General features: G+C 35.9%; 1 protein-coding gene across 1 annotated transcript in view; it reads left to right on the top strand.

Moving 5' to 3' along the window:
* GPM6A (glycoprotein M6A) overlaps positions 1–21,066 on the top strand; it is a 127,138-nt gene that overhangs the window by 77,456 nt on the left and 28,616 nt on the right. Inside the window, exon 2 of the mRNA XM_009929872.2 lies at positions 8,454–8,646. Coding sequence (XP_009928174.1) covers positions 8,454–8,646 — 193 coding nt within the window. The remainder of the gene's footprint in view (positions 1–8,453; positions 8,647–21,066) is intronic.

The raw sequence follows: 21,066 nt of genomic DNA, 5'->3' as shown, positions 1-21,066 counted from the left end.
GAAGCATGTTTGTTATCTGTGAGATAAGTACATACCTATGACTCCTTATCTAGGAGAAAGAGGACTTCCTCTCACTTGCTGTTTAAGTTGCCATGCTATGTGCTTTGATGAGAATTAAAAATGTGTTTATTTATGTTAGATGTGTCTTTAAACTTAGTTGAAAACTGATTTTTAATATAATTTAGCTCAGATAGAAAATACGTCTTTAATTTGGCTTTGAAAGTTTATTAGACCAGGTGGTGGTAACACAGAAATTATAGATCTCTCTGCCAGGTGGATTTGCAAAATAAAGTTGTTTGAATAGCTTGGTGTTATTCTATTGCAGGCTTCTTGAAATAATATTTCTTCTCTTTGGCTAAGTAGCATATTTCATATTACTACCACTGTGCATTAAAACTGAATTATTTGGAACCCACTTCAGCAATCCATTTGAGATTTAATACCTTGACAATAACCAAAGAAATGTGTTCAATGCATATGATGAAAATGGAAATCTAAATTATATTTGTGATGTAGAAGGTACCATGATGGATTATTAGTGATCTTGCTGAATTAAGTTTTTTCTCTAGTGAATGCAGTTTTTTAAACATTACAATTTGAAATGGAGTTTTGAGTGCTTAATAAAAACAAAGGACAGTTCTGGATGAAATAATAGCTAATTTTAAGCAGTGTACAAAAATTACAAACTCTGTTTGCCTTGTTCAGTTTTAATTATTATTGTTATCCATTAGTCAGAACAAGAGAGTATCAGTACGAGTAAGGGAGGGATGGATTTTGTGTCATGTACTGTATTTTATTACAATGCCATGTAATCTACAGATCCCCATACTTCAAATGAAAATAATCATGAACAGTAAGAACTTTATGATTTGTATATGCACTAAAAATAAAAATGGTGTTCGTAAATGAATTTGTGAAGCAGGTCTTTGAAGGTCATAGTAGTTTTCATTGAAAAACATGCTTTACTGTGCATTTTTCTATTTTAACAAATATTGGTGCTGCTATACGAGGTTTTGCAAACTTCAAAGAAAAAAACAACCAACTTGCATTCCATGAGACATTTGAACTCACATTGGACTACTGACCTAAACTGGTATTACAATTCTAAAGTTTCTAACTAAAATTTCTCAAAGAATTGACTTAAATTAGTTTAGAAAAAAGCTTTTTACAACAATGTATCTGTAAGTCCGTACTTTCCTAGTACAAGTGCAGAACAATCTTATACTGATACAGGGTAGAGTAAATAAGCAGTTGATTATTTTAATTTTATTTCTGTGAGCCTACTAAGAAAAAAATGCTAGGTAGAACTGAGCTGAACTAAGCTAGGTTGCTTACCTTTGGACCACTCTATTCCTTTTGCTTTAATGACTGCAGACAAGTTTCCAAATATTTTCTGGAATTCAAATTATTCTGAAGGACCAAATATTTCACCTTTACTGCTTCAATTTCAACTATTTCAGCATTTAGCCTCATAAGAAGACATCAGCTCTTAAAGATGGCAATAAAATTGTACATCTTTTGTCACTAAAGGATTCTTCATATACACATTCAGTTTGTGCAGTCTCTTAAGGTTCCATTTTCAGACCACTTTATTATACTTATGTCATTTTTCTTTTGATTTTTGTTTTGAAACATCTTTTAAGTATTTTGTAAATTTCTTGTGTTGCTGAAAGTTCTGTGTATAACCTGAAGACAAAATGTAGTAGTAAATATGATGGAAAATTGTGGCTTTTTATGCTGCAATATTATCTTAATTATTGTTGCGCTGTGTGGAGCCTACCTACGTGGGGACTTTCCATGTCCGTGGTGAGATAATCCCAGTATCATTCAAATTAGTCATATTCTTTTGATGACTGAAGCTTTCTATAAGTTAGAGAATCAGAGCACAGTCAGTTGGGATGGGTGTTGCAAAGGTAAATCTTTTGTTCCTTTTTTGTTATTGGATGAGTTGTGTGAAGTTATATTTCTACTGAGGGAGAATTTTGGATGCCTAAGACCTTACAGGGAGGCTTCTGGTTGCAGGTTGCTGAGATGTTGATCCTTCATACAATTCCCCTGAGTAACGAGGTTATCCTAACCATTTCAATTTAATTCGAGAAATTCTGCATCTAAATAAGCAAAAGTCTTTTTACAATTCCTCTTGGCCTTGGTCCCATGTTCAGTACAGTGACTGATGCAATGAACTGCAGAATGACTGTAAAGGCCTAAAGCATAACATTTTGAATTTTGATATTAGCTGATTTCTGATTAGCTACCATCTAGTCATGCTGTGAAGGTAACAAGTCAAAGTAGATCCAGTAATGATGCAGAATTTAATGTGTAAGAGGATACCTGCATATTGTTTTGTATTTTCTTGCAATTAGTTGGCCTTTTTCCTGAAAATCCTTTTGAGATTTTCTGTGGACCTTGTTCTTGGTCTTCTACATATCACATTGCTTATAACAGTTTAATCAAAATCCTGTGTTATTTATTTATTTTTCCACTGTAGTCTTAGCAGCCAGGATCTCAGAATTAATTTTGTGGTAAAAGTAATTTTTGTTGCTTGATAGGTAATTCTGTAATAGTAAACATTCTCATAGAAAGCTAATTTAAAGGAGAAATCATCTTCTAAACAAGACTAAGAAAGGTACTTTAGTTGTTAGTGTTTGGTATAGAAAGGTGATAAAGTTTTCTTTATTGGTAGAGGGTGCGAGCAGAGTGGGGACATATCCCATGAAAGACCCTGGAACACAGTTAGAAGGCAGTCATGTGGGATGTGTATGCAGCACTTCCTGAACAGGTTTTCCAGATCACAGTACAAGGATGATCTTTGCCGATTAATTACCAAATGTTGCTTCCCCTTATCTGCAGCTTTGTAAACCACATCTCAAATGTCTCGTGTCTTCTGTACTTGGGACAATATCAAGGGAGCTGGATTGCTTCTGCCTGTTGCTCTGCTGTGATGCCTTGGAGAACAGATTCAGATCAGGAAGTCATGCTACATGTTGAATAATTTGGGACTTTTTTGGTACCAGATCTAAGTAGAATGTGTTGCTTTTTGTTCAGTACTATGTGTTCTGATGGATGTATTTATCAGTTAAAATATTACATAACAGTAGCTTGACCTTCATGAGGTTAAGGCTAGCTTAATAAAATTCTGAACTAAATCTGCATGTTTCATGATGGTCTCTGAAACTGCATTTGAGTTGATTGGCCATGAAAGCTGTGTGACAAGTGGTACAAATTCAGATATGAAAAAATGCATGCCTAGCCAGGCATGGAAGGCACAGAAGATTTTCTTATTTTCTTTTCCATTTCAAGTTTATGTAGGTCTCTTGCATTTTATTTGGGCTCTGCTGTCCTGTCTCCTAATATTAGACAGAAAAAATCTTTAAAAAAATAAGTTAAGAAAAAATGTCATTAAAATGTTATATGATCTTCAGAGGTGCTTATTCCCATTGGAGGTGTAATTATGTGTGATTAATCAGTAATACATTGGAGATGTAGTTATGTGTGATTAATCATCCTAGATGTTCTGGCTGAGTATGCATTGTAAAGGAGGAATAAAGCAAACACAGAAAATTCTTCTATATTCTTTGTGTTTATTTTGTGTTTAATTTTTTAATATATTTTTCAAAATCTTTTTTCTCCATGTTAATTTTTCCATAGAAACCTGGGGTGGATGAGTTTTCTTAACAGTTTATGTAAAAGGCAGTAGCATAATTGGATTCTGAAACTGGTTCTGGTATCATTGGTTTAAACTTCACTTTCACAGACTTATGTGGCAAGAGGTACAGGTCTTGAATCTCTCTCTCTCTCTTTTTCTTTTTTTTTTTTTTAAATTTTTTTTAAATGCACTGGCCAGAAATGTATTGTGTTTTATTTGTCAGTTAGATGTCCTGATGTGCACTGAGGAGAAAATATATCGCTAACACACAATGAAATGATTGTGGCGGTGCAATTTGTGGGCATAATTAGCATGTAAATCAGAAGGACAACTTCTGCTTCTGCTCAAGATCTAAATCTTTTGCCTTTTTAATGTAGAGAAGAGATTGTATAAACAGACAAGGCCAACTTATGTTTGGTTGGTGCACTTGGAGATATGTTAGAAAACTTGCACCCAAAAGCAGCATAAACTAGAAGACGTGTGCAGAGATTTGCCTGCATAAGTAAAAGCAGCATAAACTAGAAGACGTGTGCAGAGATTTGCCTGCATAAGTAACACCTTACAAGCCTTTTAAAGCAGAAGTTTATATACCTACATCAAGAGTATTTCTGATATAGACAGTAATAATTGTACGAAGAGGAGCAGAGGTATCTTTGCTGACTGGCAGGTGGACGTATGTAATGCAATGTTAATTTGCACTATTTTGATAGCTGAATATAGCCAGTATTTGGAGTTTTATTTTATCCATGTAAAATAAAATTCCTTGTCTTGTCATCTTCTATGTATTTCTTTCATTACTACATTTTCTCTGTGGAATGATTTATAATAAAATAAAAAAAAGAACAGTATAGTTCTTCATGTTGAAAGCTACAAAGAAGAATACTGTTTTGGATTACTTCCTATGGTTTACGTAAAAATACATGGTCCCAGCAGATCTAGATTTTTATGTGAGGGAAAATATTGGTAAACATAAGCAAAATAAGGACAGCAAATGCTGAATTATATTGCACAAGGGTGTTGTGCAGGCTTATTGAGCAGAGTGAACTGTTTGAAAAGTACTGAAACCTGTATTTGCAGATGTAAACAAATATCAAAGGAGCATACAGTCTTTTTTATCTTTCATAGTAATTACCTCTGTGGCTGTATGTTTTAACTGCATTGTGAAGATGGTGTTCAGAGCTGTGAATGACTGCCTGTCTCACACAGACATATAGACACATTGCGCAGCTGAGTCACATTCTGTACCAGTGGTTCAATATCATTGTGCAAGTTAAAATAGCATTTCTATTGTTCTGTTATTAAACAGCTGTTTTCACATTCTGAATGGTTGAAGGAAAAGAATTGAAGCAAGTGTTACTTACAGCACATCACCTTCTGTGGTGTATGAATGATGTGTGATACCCATTTTAAAATCTTTGTCCTGATTCACTGATTTTCTTTAGTTTTGAGTTGATTTGACAACACCGAAAACTCGAGAGTTACTCATGAAGTGAGCAGTGAGAAAGGTGGTAGGCCAATGGAAGAGCTGAGTAAATGAGCAATACCCGATTATGCGAAAATTTTGTGTGGCTGGAGGAATTTTTTTCAAATAATTTTCTATGAGTGGGAAAGTATTGAATTGCTAAAATATACTACTATTAAAAGCTTCCCTCAAAGGCTTCTAAGCATGAACAGTTTTAATATTAGAGAGGAACAGAAGCACTTTTTCTTCACAAACTATAAATCTGTTTCAGTTATTTTTCAAATTTTGAAACAATTTGAAAAAAAAAGGGATTTGTTTCTGATGAAATTTTTCATTGTATCACACCTTATTATATCTGTTATCACTTTATTTTATTATACTGTTTTTACTCTGCTATGCTATTTTACTGTATTACAGTTTCACTATAATAAAGCTGAAGTAATATTACTGACCCTGGATTTTGATGTAGTTTGTGACGTCTGAGCATGTGCTCAACTCTCACTGGACCTAGCAGGTGAGGTGCAGCAGCTTCAGGAGGTAGTGCACAGCCAGCTCTTTCCAGATAACAATACTCACGCTATTAAATACAGCAGTTGTATGTGAGTGTGACCTTAATGAAATTTACTCCAGTTCAGACTACTAGCTATTTTTGTTCCTGCATTGTCATTTCTTTAGCTTTCTCTCTTCCACTTAGCCTGTCTCGGAAGGCAAAAAAGAAATCTTTACAAAATCTCTCTTCCACCTCCCTGCCCCAAGCTACCGCAATGTTAAGAAACACTCCCTATAGTGCCTGTGTCCCTGTAAATACTTAGGTCTACCTTATTTTTTCATGTTTGACTTTACGGGCCCTCATACATCACTTCCATTATCACTCTACTGTCATCTCTCTTTTTACTTTTTCATCTAATGCTGACAGTTGTACAGTGTTACTAGTTTCCTGAAGCTTTTTCTACTGTTAATCCATGCTCAAAATGGCAATGGGCATTTTTTGATAAACTCTGATATGATGCAGCTATATATTTCCCTGCAGTCCTTGCTCAATGTATATATTTTCAATACGTATTTCTTATTTTTATGCCTTTTAGGCTGTAGATTATCCAGTTGAAGGATCCTTTTCTAGTATTTGTGTAGGCTTTTAAACACTGAGAAATTAACTACAGTTATTGTTAAGGGTAATCTTAGAAAACAAGACTGAAGGAATTTTAAGAGATTTCCTGTATTCATCTGCATACAGAATTAGTTACTCCCAAAGCATTTATATATTTTCCTAGTCTGTTCCTAAGACCTCCTACTGAGGGAAAGCCCACAGACTTCCTGGGTATTAACCCCCATAGTCTAACAATTACTGAAGAAAGACACAAAATGATCACTGGACATTGAAAGCCCTGTGCTGCTGAATAGGAAAGCTTCCTACTGTCAGTACAGTAGGATGACATGAATTGAAAGGAGGACATGTTCTTCAACCAGTGTCATATGGGCCTAGAGAGGGAAAAATATAAAATGCTGTTACTAGAGTATTGGAAGGGTGGAAGGTGTTACACCCATGCAGGTCTGTGATGGCTGCTGGAGGTGGGTGACTTGTACAACAGGTTCCTTAGTAAGGCTTTGGCAGCAGTTTAAGTATGTTCATTTATACATTTTACATTTGGTATTTTACAGTTGTCTGTGATACAGTAATTTGTCCTTAAACAAAAGTAGTCTCAAGCTATATCTTTCTATTTTTATACAACTAGCATACATGGTTGGGAATTACTCCAAATTTTGAAGTCTCTTTTTCTTGTACGTGTTTAGTATATTCATTTATATTTTTCTGACAGGAATTATCCAGCAGTTTAAATATTGCCTTTTGTAGTACCTATACTTACAAAATATCAATAGAGGTTTCTTTTTAACTAAAATGCGTGTATATTTGAAAATGGCTTAAACTGTTCTCTTCAGAGAATCTTGTGTATAAATAGCTGCTAAACATATCTATATATATGACAGATTGATATTTGTTCATTAAAAGCAGAAAATGAATGTTTGAACAGACAGAGGAAATTACTACTTTGGTTCTGCTGGCTAAAGGAAATAAGAACTTACTAACTTAAAGGACAAAATATGAAATTAACGTCTAGAGGCTATATGTACTTCAAGAAAAGTAGACATACTTTCTTTAAAGAACGGCATTTTTGTGCCTCTTTTTTTTTTTTTTTTTTCTTTCTTTCTTTTTTCTTTTTTTAATGTATCTCTGGTACTCCTGTGATTTGGCATAGCTTAAAGCATTTGGAGTGTGTTAAAATAGATTGACTCACACCTGTTGAACATCTTGTAAATAATTTTTAATTGGCTATTGTCTGTATAAGCATTTAAAATTTACAGGCCTCACCTTGTTTTCTATCCAAATCCTTTCTGGCATAAACGGATAATGCTTAGGAGAAAATAAAACTTCTGGCTACTGACTCAATGCATGTTTGCCTTCCATCAGCCAGTGGTTCCTGCCTTCTCTGATCTTCCAGAAGGCAACAGGAAGGGCTCTACAGGGTGTAAAAGTCCTTATGAGAGTGGTGAGATTTGGGAGTCAGAGATGCTGCAGTCATGAAACTACTTGACAAACTAGGCAAGGTAGTGCCAGAAACTTGAGCACTCTTGCTGGGGAAAGGGTTTGTTGTGGAACTGGGCATCTGTTTAGACACTCTGATGGCTGCACAAAAGGTTGGCCTTGTATAACTCAAGAGTAATTGCCCTTACTTAAGAAACATTGCACAGGGTAGAATATATTGAGAGAAAATTCAACTTGTATAATTGTTTCTACTTCTGTGCCTTTTTAGTGGGTATCTTCATTTATTCTTGTGAGGTATTTGAGTGATGCACAAAGAATTGGTGGTGTGGGCAGGAGCAATTCTGTTATCAGGACTATACAGATGGAAAAATGGAATAAACCTATGGTGATGGAAGGATATGAAGTGGATATCCTCTTTCTGTGGTTTTCCTGTTATTGAGGATCCTCCTCAGTAATCCAATAGGTGAGCAACAGGAATTGTGAATATAGGTATAACCTAGGATTAACATTGTAACCTGCTCTGAATAAAAACATGAAGCTGTACAAGGAATTAATTGTTTTACATTTCATGTTAATCAGATGGCCTGTCTACATTTAATAGGTCAAGTAGCAACTGAGAAAACTCAGAAGTTGAATTAACCTGTGTCCTTTCACAGATTTTCTGACGTTTATGGGTTGTTATACTTAACCTAATCTCTCTTTGGCCTGAAGTCTTCAATTTCAAAAAGTGTTTCTCAAGAGCAAGATCTTTCTTTTTGCTTTCTTGATATAATATATTAACACACAACTTTATTTTCTTGTAGGGTGCTTTGAGTGTTGCATCAAATGCCTGGGAGGTATTCCCTATGCATCTTTGATTGCTACCATCCTGCTGTATGCTGGAGTCGCGCTGTTCTGTGGTTGTGGACATGAAGCACTTTCAGGAACCGTCAACATTCTGCAAACCTACTTTGAGATGACAAGAGCTGCAGGAGATGTTATCGATGTCTTTACCATGTAAGTTACTAGTTTCTTTTAATTGTTTCCTTTTAAAACTGCTGAAAAATTTCTCAGAGGATACAAATTTGACTGAAGAAAATTATGGAAAGAATGATTTGGATAAGTTCAGCAGATGAGGTTTTGACAGAGCTGATATTTTTACTATTTACAAGCAATTTGTAATGCTTTTTAATATCCCATAGTTATAATTTAATTTATTAGTAAATATTACCTCATATAATATTGATGAATCTGTTCCATATATGGTTGCTTTTATGTTTTTTATCCTGTCATAATTTCTTTGCTGAAAAGTGTAAAAACAAACTAACCCCAAACTCTATGCTCTCAATAGATAAAGCAGGAGCGTGTAACAAGTAACAGATTAGTTCTGGGAATAAACACAATACAGAAGTAACTGAAGAGTTGTGCAGAACCCTGAAACTTGAAATGTCAAAACTCTATTGCTTCTGGTTTTCCTAGAATTCACCTGGTTTGAAGGTTTCATGCTTTGCTATTCCTGAAAACCTATTTCTGGAAGGCCTTTTTTTGATGAGCATCTCCTTCCCTTTGGTAAATTAATTACATTTAACAAAGTAGTTTACTGTAATCTGAAATTAAATGATGTATTTTCTAATCTCTTTAAAATTGTCTCCTTAAAATATTATTTTCTTAGATATTTGAAATCCAAATTCTTATCTGGCTGCTAATGGTGGTAACCAAAGCTGAGGAATCCTATCCTCAAATTTGTAAACTTTGTCTTTCATCAGTGTTGTTTGGAGAAGTGAAGTGATTTGATTATCCATCAAAACATTGACCTCTTATCATGGATAGTTCCATGATAATGACACTTCAGTGCTTAGCAGACGTCAAAAAGCAAACCTGGGAAAATCATAGAGAAACAGAGGACACACTTATGCCATTGTATAAATCAGTCTTTCATCCATATCATTAGTACTGTGATCAATATTGATGCCCCAAAGAAAGCAAAAAAGGATGGTTAGAGTTATAGAACAGAGGCTATATGGTTAAAAATTGAGTATAGTAGGACTCTTCAGTCTAGAAAGAGGGTGATTAAGAGCTGTTGGGCTAGAGGTCTGTAAATTCACAATGGGATAAGTGCACAAGGTTAGATTGTCTTTCTCTTCCAGTACTGGAAGTTTGAAGTATCAGAGGAAACTAGTAGGCAGCAGGTTCAGAAAGTGATGGTTCTTCAATTGTTGTATAGCAGACCTGTGAAGCTGGTTGCATATTGTGGATGCCAAAAGCTTATATGGATTCAAGGGAGGACTGGATAACCTTGGAAAACAAATCCATTTATGGTTTCTAATGACATACAGACGTACCGAGCTTCAGAAGTCCCAGAAGCTAGAATAGCATTGGGGGTTATCCTGTCAACTTGCCTGCTCTTATATTGTTATATTCATTGTTTGAGATAGGAAAATGGACGAGATATATATTTGATCTGACTTGGTACCACTGTTTTCATGATAGCTAGAAACAGAATCTTGAATCTCTTAACTTGTGCAGTGCTACATTACCAGCACCTTTTCCAAAGCTTCTCTGTGAATGTTAGCTGTACTGTTTGTGGAATTAGTAGCCAGAAGGGAGAATGTACCAAATAAGTATGTCACTGCTATACCATATCCAAATTTCTTCTTGGGACCAAGGAATTTAGATGCTCTTGTATAATAATATATTGAGTTGATGGGAAGTATGTGACTTCTGCTTTGCCATTTTGGCTTGTCATTTAGAATAATGGGTCTGACTTGACTTGGCGGCTAAGGTTCATTGTTATCCTGAATGAAAGATCAGTCATTTTATTAGACTCTAACTTATTTTATTAGTCCCTAGGAACCCATTAGTGCAGAACAGCCACAAATCGATGCTTTCTCTCCATAGCAACTTTTCCAGTTTCCCTCTGTCAAATACTTAAGTGAAAATATCAGTCAGGAGACATAGTTCAAATGCATAGAATTCACTGGAAATGATTAAGGAACTGTAAAGGTGATTTTTTTTTTTTCTTGGCATTTATTGTTTGGCTTAGTAAGTAGCTTTTTTATTTGTTTGGTTTTTTTTCTTTACTTAACGATATACTAAACCCAATTCTTTCCCTGGCAGACCTACTGGAATCAAAATTTCAGTTTATTCAGTTGTGAAAGATGTCTCTAAACTTATGTCTTAAAGGGAGAAGGAGCAAATATTTTGACTGAAAGCAGATGAGCCATTGCTTTTAACTGGATAAACTGTGTGATTCTGAAAGAAATTTGCACACATTAATTTCCTACCTGCTTAAGTAGGATTACTCTGCTTTTTAAAATAATTTTGTAGGGAGAAGAAATGCTCGATATTTTGTCACAATTATTGATTAACAGTTGGAGGTACAAAAGCCCTATGGTAATTATATTGCTTTGAAAGGCCAAAAAGCGGAAATAAAAAAATATGTAAGTAGAAATAAGCAGTGCAGTGCCTACCTTCTTAAAACTATACATGTTGAAATGGAAATAAAACCTAGTTGTTTATTGTCCTGATTAGAAATAATAATAATTTAAAAATAAATAAATCTAGCAGTGTGCCCTATTAAATTATACTTTTTTAAGGTTATTTAAGACATTTGGGCTCTTAATGCTTCTAGTGCTGTGGAGAGTCTCAGGCTGACCTGGAGTCCGTCCTTCTGTGATAAATGTGCTAGGCGGATGCTGCAGTGGAGTGAAGTGTGTCAGATTCTGTTTAATCATGCTTATGGTTTCTGTCTATATTTTTATTAGCACAGTGGATTTCAAATGTCATTCAGAATAAAAATCAATCCCTAACTGAGAGCTACTTATGTGGGTGGTAAGAGATAAGGGATTTTTTTTAACTGTGCCCAGAACTGTGTGTGTTCTGAACTCAAATAACACAACTCACAAGCCAGCCTGTATCTTTTATCTTTGTCAATACAGCTACTCATTGCAATTTAAAAGCAGCAGCAGAGGCCTGTAGAGAAAGTAGGGCATAATGAGGGCATAAACAAGATCTGAAATACTCTTTAAGTGCCTAAAATAAAAGCCAAAGTACCTAAATCCAACAAAGCCATTCAGAAATGTCCATATCAGTGTCCCTGAGGGCATCAACACCCCTGACTGTCCCTGCCTGGCCTTCCCTGGACCCTCCCTTCAACCCGCCCAAGGTCCAGGACCCCATTTCAGCCCAGCCTGGGGCTCTCGGTCCCTCACCACAGGCTCAGCCGGCCATGGGGCTGGGGCTGCCCCAGCTGCTCCCTGGCTGCCCTTCTCCCTGGCTGGGGTGCTGGGATGGGCCCTGGCTGCCCTGTGGGGAACCCTCATCCCACATGGTGCCCTGATGCTTGGGGAGAGATGAATGAGTTAAGAACCTGCAATAGGCCTTGAAGTCCCCTTGGAGGGGGGTTCAGCCAAGAGCAGCAGCCCCATGGAACAGAACAGACGGTCTCAGTGCTGGCCCTGCAGGGTGGACGTGGTCCCTGATTCCAGCTCCCCCAGACTCTTATCTGAGTTCAAATAATATATACCAGCTGCAGTTCATATCTGCTTTGGAAATACTAGTGAATAGCAGATATTCATTATTTTAAAAATGAAGAGCAAGTTTTGCAGCTGGTTTTAAAATTCCTTAAATGCCAGGCAGTTAAATCAATTTTCTCATATTTATAATTTTCTTTCCAAGTTAAAATATGGAATGATCATGGTCAATAACTCTGAAGGTATTGGAGACGTCCTGGAGAGAAGCTAGGTGGGGTAGAGATAGTGATTTTATAGTAAAGGTTTACAGTAAAGAATGCTCTTTTGCTTGCTTGCTTTGAGGGGAAAAAAACAAAATCAAATTTGGCCTGTAATAGGGTGCTAAAAACAATAGTTTCTAAAAAGTAACAATGATTTTTTTTTAAAAGGATTTTTTCTCAAAGTACTGGATTACAGCCTGACTTGAATTGCTTCAGGGTGACACAGGTAAAACAGATACTCTAGACACCTGAAAACTAAAATAAATCAAATGTATTCAAATTCCTGAGAACACATACTGTACAGACAGGTATTCCTTATGGATGGAGCATATCTTCAAAAATCACAAAGCTGAATGAGGTAAACTCTTCTCTCTTTACACAGTCATTTCTAAATCCATGAACCTTTAATAAATCAAATGGTTATAAAAAACATTTGGAATTATCAATGAGTGACCTTTTCCTTGCGACTAACCACTAATTGTATTGCTTTCTGAATCACTTTTGTGAAACTTCATTCCCCATAGTACCAGACTTCTTCACTATCAACATTAACACTGCTCTAACAGTAGCCCCCCCCCCCCCCCCCCCCGCCAAGTAAAGAAATGCCTGTTTGGGGATTTACTGTACAGAAGTCATAAGCTATTATTTGTGATGTGGATTCCTTCAGTGGAGGTAGAGTAGTTATTTTAGTTTCTTGTGATTCAAAGGGATCCTAAGAAAATAAATATGGTGGTTTAAATTATCCTGAAAACTGCATTTATGGCATTTTAACTGTAAGAAGTGAACGGTTTATGTTGCCTACTTTGTCAGTTTAACAGCTCTGTAGGCTTCACTGAAACTGAGTGATCTGCTTGAGGCACATGTGGTATTCAGTAATTCTTCTAATAACTTAATAAACCACAGTGAATACTATATCTGCAGAGTACTGAGATTTGCTTACTTAATCACTGATTTTGCAAGATTCTGAAGTCAGCAGAAATAGACGTATGATTATCAAACATGTATTGTATGAGCTGGATTTTTATATTTTTCTGGTCTTTGGAACAAATTCCAGATGATTTTTAGGAAATCAGCAGCACAAGGTACATTGGGTATATTTCTCAACAGCATCTTTTCACAGTTCTTTCGCTTTAGTATGCAAGGCCAGTTAGTGCCATCTGTCACATGTTTGTGATATATAGGCCACGAAACAAGGGAATCATGCTCTTAGAGTGGAAAATGAAGAAATCTTCCTGATAGAAACATTAACAACATTTTCCTACTACAGTCAGAGCTAATTCAGGTTGTTGTAAATTTGCTTCCTTTTAAAGGTGCGAAACCAAATAGTAAACTAAGTGAAGTTACAATCTGTAAATCTGTTGTCACTGTCTTCTCTGTTGGGAGGGTCACAGACAGTCTACTGGAGCCAACTTCTTACAGCTAAAAATTTCCTTCCTTTCAAAATGTGAAAGCCTGTGTTTCAGATGCTGTTGTGTCTAAGTTTGATGCTTGCTGATAACCTTTCTGTTAGTCAGTGTATAGTCATTGTTCATTAAAAGACTATTCTTTAGTAATATACATAGGTATGTGCAACTGTTTTCTTTTGAGGGAAAAACAAAAGAGCATGTGTAGAAGCTTTTATATCCCCCCCTCTTAGTGTTTGAAACCAGTGTTTTGAGAGGTAGATAAATGGATGTTATTCTGATCTTCTGCCATTCTTTGTTTTTGTTAGCTTTGCTGCTATCGCAAGTGAAATATTGCTATCACAAGTTAAATATTGCTACCACTAAAAATATTACTGTTATCATTTATATCATTGCACTGATATTACTGGAATACTGTGAGAGGTATTACAATGAGACCTGTAGTAAAAGCAAGCTGATACGAAATACGATATTTATAAATATTTGCATTAGAAAATGTGGGGGTTCTGTTTTAGTCATGTAGTTAGTATGCAATAGTACTAATCTGGTTTTCCTTATACATGTTTGTTCTGTTACAAAAGCTTGGTGTTTTTTAGATTTAAACTTATGTTTTAAACACTATTTGTATTATGGGAAGCAAAACACATAAGGGTCTGTATCAGGACAAGCAATTGCTAACTTAAGGGGCTGCGTCATAGTGTGTCTGGAAACAGCAACCATCCTAAAGAGCCCTGGCAGATGACCCCACTGGTTCTGTAAGGAGAAGATTCACCTGGGCGACAATTCAGCTATCGGAGCCTATGAACAGGAAGAAGAGACAGGAAAGAAGTGGAGGTGGCCACGGTTTGTGTATACCAGACTAGTAGGATGACTGCCTGTGGTTGAAGTCCAGGCTTGTACAGTCATTTGAGGTGTATACTGCCTTTTTGGAGGTGTAGACTGCCTTTTGGTAAGGATTGTTTTCACACTTCTGATTATTTAATAGTATCCAAGTAGTTATTTAAACAATAGTTTACTTTTCCTTTATATAACTAATTAATATATCATCTAGGGAGTATGAGCTAAAGTTTTTAGCTTCATATCTGTAAAATTAGCATGAAAAGGTTATTATAAAATGATAGATTTATATAAAAAATAGTTATTTTTAAAGTATGCCTTCTTAGAAGTATGTTTGGTTTTAGATAATAGATTTTATTGTTGCATTAAGTCAACTCAATACCTCTAAAATATCTGAAAAAAGTTATGTATCTGAAAAAAGTTACAAATATCAGCAAAAAACATTTTATTACAGAATGAATTTCCACCTGAAGACAGGCTGAGAGAATTGGGGTGGTTCAGCCTGGAGAAGAGAAGGCTCCGGGGAGACCTTATAGCAGCCTTCCAGTACCTACAGGGGGTCTATAAGATGGGGAGTGACTTTTTGCAAAGGCATATAGTAATGGGACAAGGGGTGGTGGCTTTAAACTGGAAGAGGGTAGATTTAGATTAGATATAAGGAAGAAATTCTTTACTGTGAGAGTGGTGAGGCACTGGAACAGGTTGCCCAGAGAAGTTGTGGATGCCCCATCCCTGGAAGTGTTCAAGGCCAGGTTGGATGGGGCTTTGAGCAACCTGGTCTAGTGGAAGGTGGCCCTGCCCATGGTAGAGCGGTTGGAACTAGGTGATCTTTAAGGTCCCTTCCAATCCAAACCATTCTACGGTTCTATGAATTTTTTGGTTTTCATCTGTGCAAATACAGTCCACTACCTCTAGGCAGAGAGCTGTATTGTTTAATACTGTGTTAAGCAGCTCTCTTTCTTGGTTGTCTGGAATTTTAGATTGGCTATAATCACTATGTGCCTGTGACTTGAAGCATTTGCAATAGACTTTTCTCAGCAGGTGGATCATCTTCATAGGAAATATCTTTTTCTCTTCTAAATGCCTTTATTTCCTTTTAGTCTTAGTTTACTTTATAAACACGTAAAATGGAAAGCATATATTCCTACATAATAAACATGTTGCTAAATCTTGCTTCACGCGCCATGCAAAACTAAGATAACTGGTCTTTCCACAGAAGATCTGAAAAGGCTAAAATTAACTATTACCATCCCAATCTGGAGTTTTAGTATTAACTTGTCAGTCTTACACAATCAGTATGTACCGTGTGTGACTCCAAGTTTACATTTGTAATAATGAAATACTCACAAATCCCATGATATGCTTTTGCCACATATTTTTACACTTTATTGCTATATAAAGTTGCCTGGGTATTCAGTATCCATAGTGCACAACAGCACCATGTAATTCTGCCAGAAGTCTGCATGTTACTTTGCACTAATTGCAATTTTTTTTTGCCTTCTTCAGGCAAAGAGGGCTCCAGATTTCTTCTGTAATTGGCATCTTTAAAAGTGTTTCTAAGAAAGTAGTTTTCCTACAGGTGAGCAGACAGAAGAAGCCTAGATTATCAGAAACAACTTTCAGAAGCAGCCTCATCCATATGTCATAGTCAGAATTTTGTGGTTTGGACTCGAACATTTCATGATTATTTAAATTCTTATGCTGGATCCTTTCCCGTTCCAAGAAAGTTACAAGATTCATAAGGAGAGATGTGGTTTGCGCTGCTATTGCTCCTCTTCCGTTAGCTTGTGAATTCTCTACTGCCTTTAGAGGTGCTCCACGAAATCTCATCTCAATTGTCCTATTCCTAGGAAGGAAGCAACCGTCAAACTTTCAGAGGGTGAAGATTTAGGGTTGTGTTCCGCATACCTGCAGAGAGTTGTATGCCGCAAATTAATCTGATAAAATCAATGGGTTCTTATGTCACATCAGCTTCTGTTCGGAGTAGAATAACAAAATCTGGCCCTTGCAGAATGTGAGTGTAACTTGCATATTATAGTATGATGATCTCTTCTTTATGTAATCCTAACAGTCTGGCTTTAGTTTTGAGGAAATTATATGTATGATTACATACAAAATTTCTTCCAGAAATACAGAAACAGAAGTTTCTGCTTTATTTTTATTATGTGTTATTTCTACTTCAATAAAAAATACTTTAAAGTCTTTGTTGCTTTTATCCTTTTTCTACTGTTAATCCTTTCTCCTTTTATCATTTCCTGACAAACTTTAATTGAGCATTCTCTACTCCAATTTTTCTTTCCACCTGAAGTTCATAAGTTTAGACTCTGTATTAACCTAATCTCGGAAAAAACCCTCATGGACCTATCCTGACATTTTCTTACTAGTTTCTTTTTTATGTCCTCCACAGTGAGGATATTTCAGTTTCTTTTACCTCATTTATATTGTTACCTGGAGTTTTTTGTCTTACCTTGCAGGTAGTACATGATTATTAAGAAATCCTTCTTTCTCCCTGCTGTTTGTATGTTTTTCTTCTGAAGTTTGCCTTTGCTCGTCTCCTCGCTTTGCTAATAATTCCTCTGTGCTTCATGGTACCAACTATCTTCTTTGCTCAAACTGTTTCAGTGAATAATGTCATGAACTTACACCAAGAAATTTTTCCCAGGTGGTTTGCAAGAGAACCTGAGCACTTCTTTTAAAGTTCCATGGGGCATGGCTTCTGCATACCCTAAACAAACCTTCTTGCTTGCAAACATCCTGTTCTATCTTGTCTCTCTTCAAAAAACACATTTGCAAAAGTGTTTCTGCAAGCTTGAGATAGCTTGAGGGGGCAGGCTGCTATCTCAGTCTCTTAACCAGCCTCTTAGGATCAGTCCCTCAGGGGGCAAGAGAATCAGCATGAGGGCCAGCATTGCTGTTTTACAGAGTAACAGATTATTGTGCATTCTAGGTGTGAACATCAACTAGTCAAAGTTCCTTGTGACTGAAAAACAACAACAACAACAACCCCCCCCCCCCCTAAAAAACCCCAAACTCTCAAAACTGACCTACCCCAATGGCAGTGATTACATGCATTTCTCATCTTTCTAAATTGCTTATGCCACCTATAAAAAAGGCATTTTTTTAATTAGGAATTGTACTATGATAATCTAAGTAACTTTTTAGTACTTTGATAGCTTTTTAGATAGTATTTTATTTTCCTTATTGGGTTTGTTTTAGCTTGGAAATAGGTATAATTGCCTGAATCTACTTGCATTCAGAGAGTATAGGTCCAGTTTGCTGGCAATTATGTGCTATTCAGCACCTGTAGTATCTGAATGTCGTTATCTATATTGGAGAAGTTATAAATTCAGCAAGACAAATGTGAGGCAGAATTATGAATACTGGAAAACTAGTTCCACAGTAATACCTAGTATTCTGGTGGGCTAGGCCAACCCAAACCTCTGTAACGTTAGGTGTTAATTGCTTATTCAGGCTGAAGTGTACACTTTATTTGACTTAAAAGTTTTTCTGGGCAGCACAAGAATCATGTGTCACAGGGCAAACTAATGTGGTTTTTTTTGTTGCTGTTAACTGCAAATAAATGTCTGCAATGCATTCCTATATTAACCAGATTAAAGAAAAACATCCCTAGCTAGTATGTAGATTGTTCCAAAGCAATATTAAGTAATTTTGATAGAAAAATATATATTGGTGTGCATTAGCTGAGTACCAGCCTTCAACACTGAGAGTAGAAAGAGTATCATGATTAGACTGAATAGTGTAAATGCTTCAGGGTTCCTACAATTTGCAATTCCTTTTAGGACACAGTAAAATATAAAGGGTCAATCTTAACAGTTCTTCTTGGCTTATTTGTTGGGGTAGTAAATCCATTTATTATGGTGGAGCAATGGTGATTTACTCCAGTGAAGCGACTTGTGCCACAAGTCCAAGACATTGTTACTTCTAGACACAGTTAACAGAAGCTAATTTTGAATATTGAAATACTTTTGAAACAGGATGTAATAATTGTGAGCTCAGTTGTTTGAAGGAGTCTCAACAACCAAAAAATAAGTAATTTGTTATAATACACTTTTTGCACCTGCTACACATGGATATGATCAGTCAACAATTAATCTCATTGCTTGCTGATGTATTTTATTTTTTAATCCTTGAATTTGCCAAAGCACCATGAAAATACACAGTAGGAAATCTGCAACATTGATCTGACTCACTGAGAATGTTTTCACTCACCTCTGACTTGTCTCTGCTGGGTTAGTCTATTCTGTACTCAGCTACAACCTGTTCATTGAGATGTTAGCATTGGTGGCTTCCATCAATAACTTCTGTCAGAGGAAGAAAGTGTTTTCTCTAGAGGTATTTTAATATTCATCTTGTTGGATAGAATCCAGATTCAGATTAATGAGTTAGGAATTCCACTTAATATGGAATAATTAATGTCCCAGCAGCAGAAAAAGAACTAAAAATTGAAATATCAGCTTGATTTAAATCACAAATTGAAAACAGTGATGTTTGTGTTTTTAACATTTCTGAACATAGTGTTGTGAGAAAAAGCAGATCTAGAACCTGTGGACCGTCTACAAGATTAAGACTGTATGCAAAGCATGTTTTAGATTATTCTATTAAAAAAAAGGCTTTTACTAATTTCAAGGTGTTTTTCACAATTAATTTATGTTTAGATAATAATTCAGCTTATCCTATACAGCAACCTAGGTTAATATGTGAAGATTGCATGATCAACACGAATTTGTTAAAATCAGGTTTATCTTAGCAATCTTCATTGACTGCCTTTTAATAGAAATGTCTCATGACTTTAAGTATATCATTATACAATATTGACAGGACTTGTGCATTTAGTGAATGGGTATTCAAGGTTTCTTTTTGTTCTTCTTATTTAGTGTAGCTTTAGACTTCACCTAATGTATATCTTTCCAATCCTGTCAGGAGTACAAAATTTATCTTTATCATTTTGTCTCTTCTTCCTTTGCTCCTTACCCACCTCTTTCCTTCCATTCCAGCCTACACAAGTGTAAACCCTGCTTGTCCTTTTTCTTTGTCCTTGCCCATCTCACCCATTGGCTCATGTTCATCACCCCTTCTGCCATTCCCTTCTACCTCCCTGGTTATTGTCATGCTCTGCCTGCAGCATTTGAGACTTTGCTGATACACAGATGGCAATTAATCTCCCTGAGTTCATCCACAAAGAATCAAATTTTATTTTAAAGAAAGGCAATCTCCATTTCACAAGGCCTATATTTTATTATCTATTATAATTTCATTGGAAAATCAAAGTTTATGTGAAATTTATTAGATGCTGCAGAATAATTTAATACCAACACTATCTTCAAAACTATATATATATATATACACAAAATGTTACTGTTGTAATACATTCTCTTTAAATACAGCACACACTAAATGTAGTTGTATTGCAATAGAATTCTATCTAACTTTTAAAGAGGTAGTTGAACGATTGTTTCACAATTTTTGTTTATATTTTTACTCTTTGCATTATACAAGATCCTTTCTCCTTGGAGTAAGCCTGGCTATTCCATCTCATGTAGCCTGATCTTTAGAGATTTTAGTACTTCTCTCTGTAGAGAGTGTATGAGGAAGAAATTGATTTCTATATTTGGCTAGTGTATAGCTATATATATTCTTTCCTTGTGAAAGGAAGGCTTAAGTGAAAGTTATTCCTTTAGTTACACATAAGGCTGAGGAAAAAGCAGAGATCTTTTAGTACACTTTTTGATACAAGCAGCTCAGTGAGAGGCTCAGCACGGATGGTTTAAAGGGCTGTTGCAAGGGCTAAAATAGTCTCTGGACTTCCCAAAAGTCTTAATCTCTTTAGGGCAACGATAGCTTGTAATTTCTACAGCACTGAGCCCACAGAGGTCTGTGAGAGGAGCTGCTGCTGGCGGAACTCCCATGCTTCAGTCACTGGTGGAGGTCACAAGTTTGTAATGTGTATAATGTAGGAGTTGGTAGAGATTTTATGGAATAATCACAAAGTTGCTGCCTGTTTCTTGTAAGTTTATTTTCATCAATAATGACAAGATAGGTTCAAAACATAATTTTCCTGTTAAAGCAGTGTTCCACTGGCCGAATTACTATAAAATTAGGGAAATGGAATTTTTACAATGTAAACAGCAATTATATGTATTAAAATAAATTTCAGCTTTGCATCATCTAATACTGTCTATAGCATCAAATATATTTCACCATTTTTGAATAGTCCATGTATCTATTCCATACAGATGTCAGCTTACCCTAGTTTTCACTAGAGTATGAAAGAAAAAGTGATGTAGAAAAAAGCTGAGAGGGCTTTGTTATTGGAATGCTAGGGAAAAACGTGTCCTGTCTCATTCCCAGAACCCTTCAGTTATCACCTTCTGAAAAAATGCTACGATAAGTGCCAAAAGCATTCATTTATAATACTTCTCCCACCCCCAATCAGGTCATAAGTTT

This window comes from Haliaeetus albicilla, chromosome 1, assembly GCF_947461875.1.
Source record: "Haliaeetus albicilla chromosome 1, bHalAlb1.1, whole genome shotgun sequence".
Taxonomy (NCBI): domain Eukaryota; kingdom Metazoa; phylum Chordata; class Aves; order Accipitriformes; family Accipitridae; genus Haliaeetus; species Haliaeetus albicilla.
The sequence above is the reverse complement of the archived record's forward strand: the minus strand, read 5'-3'. Positions and strand labels throughout refer to the sequence as shown.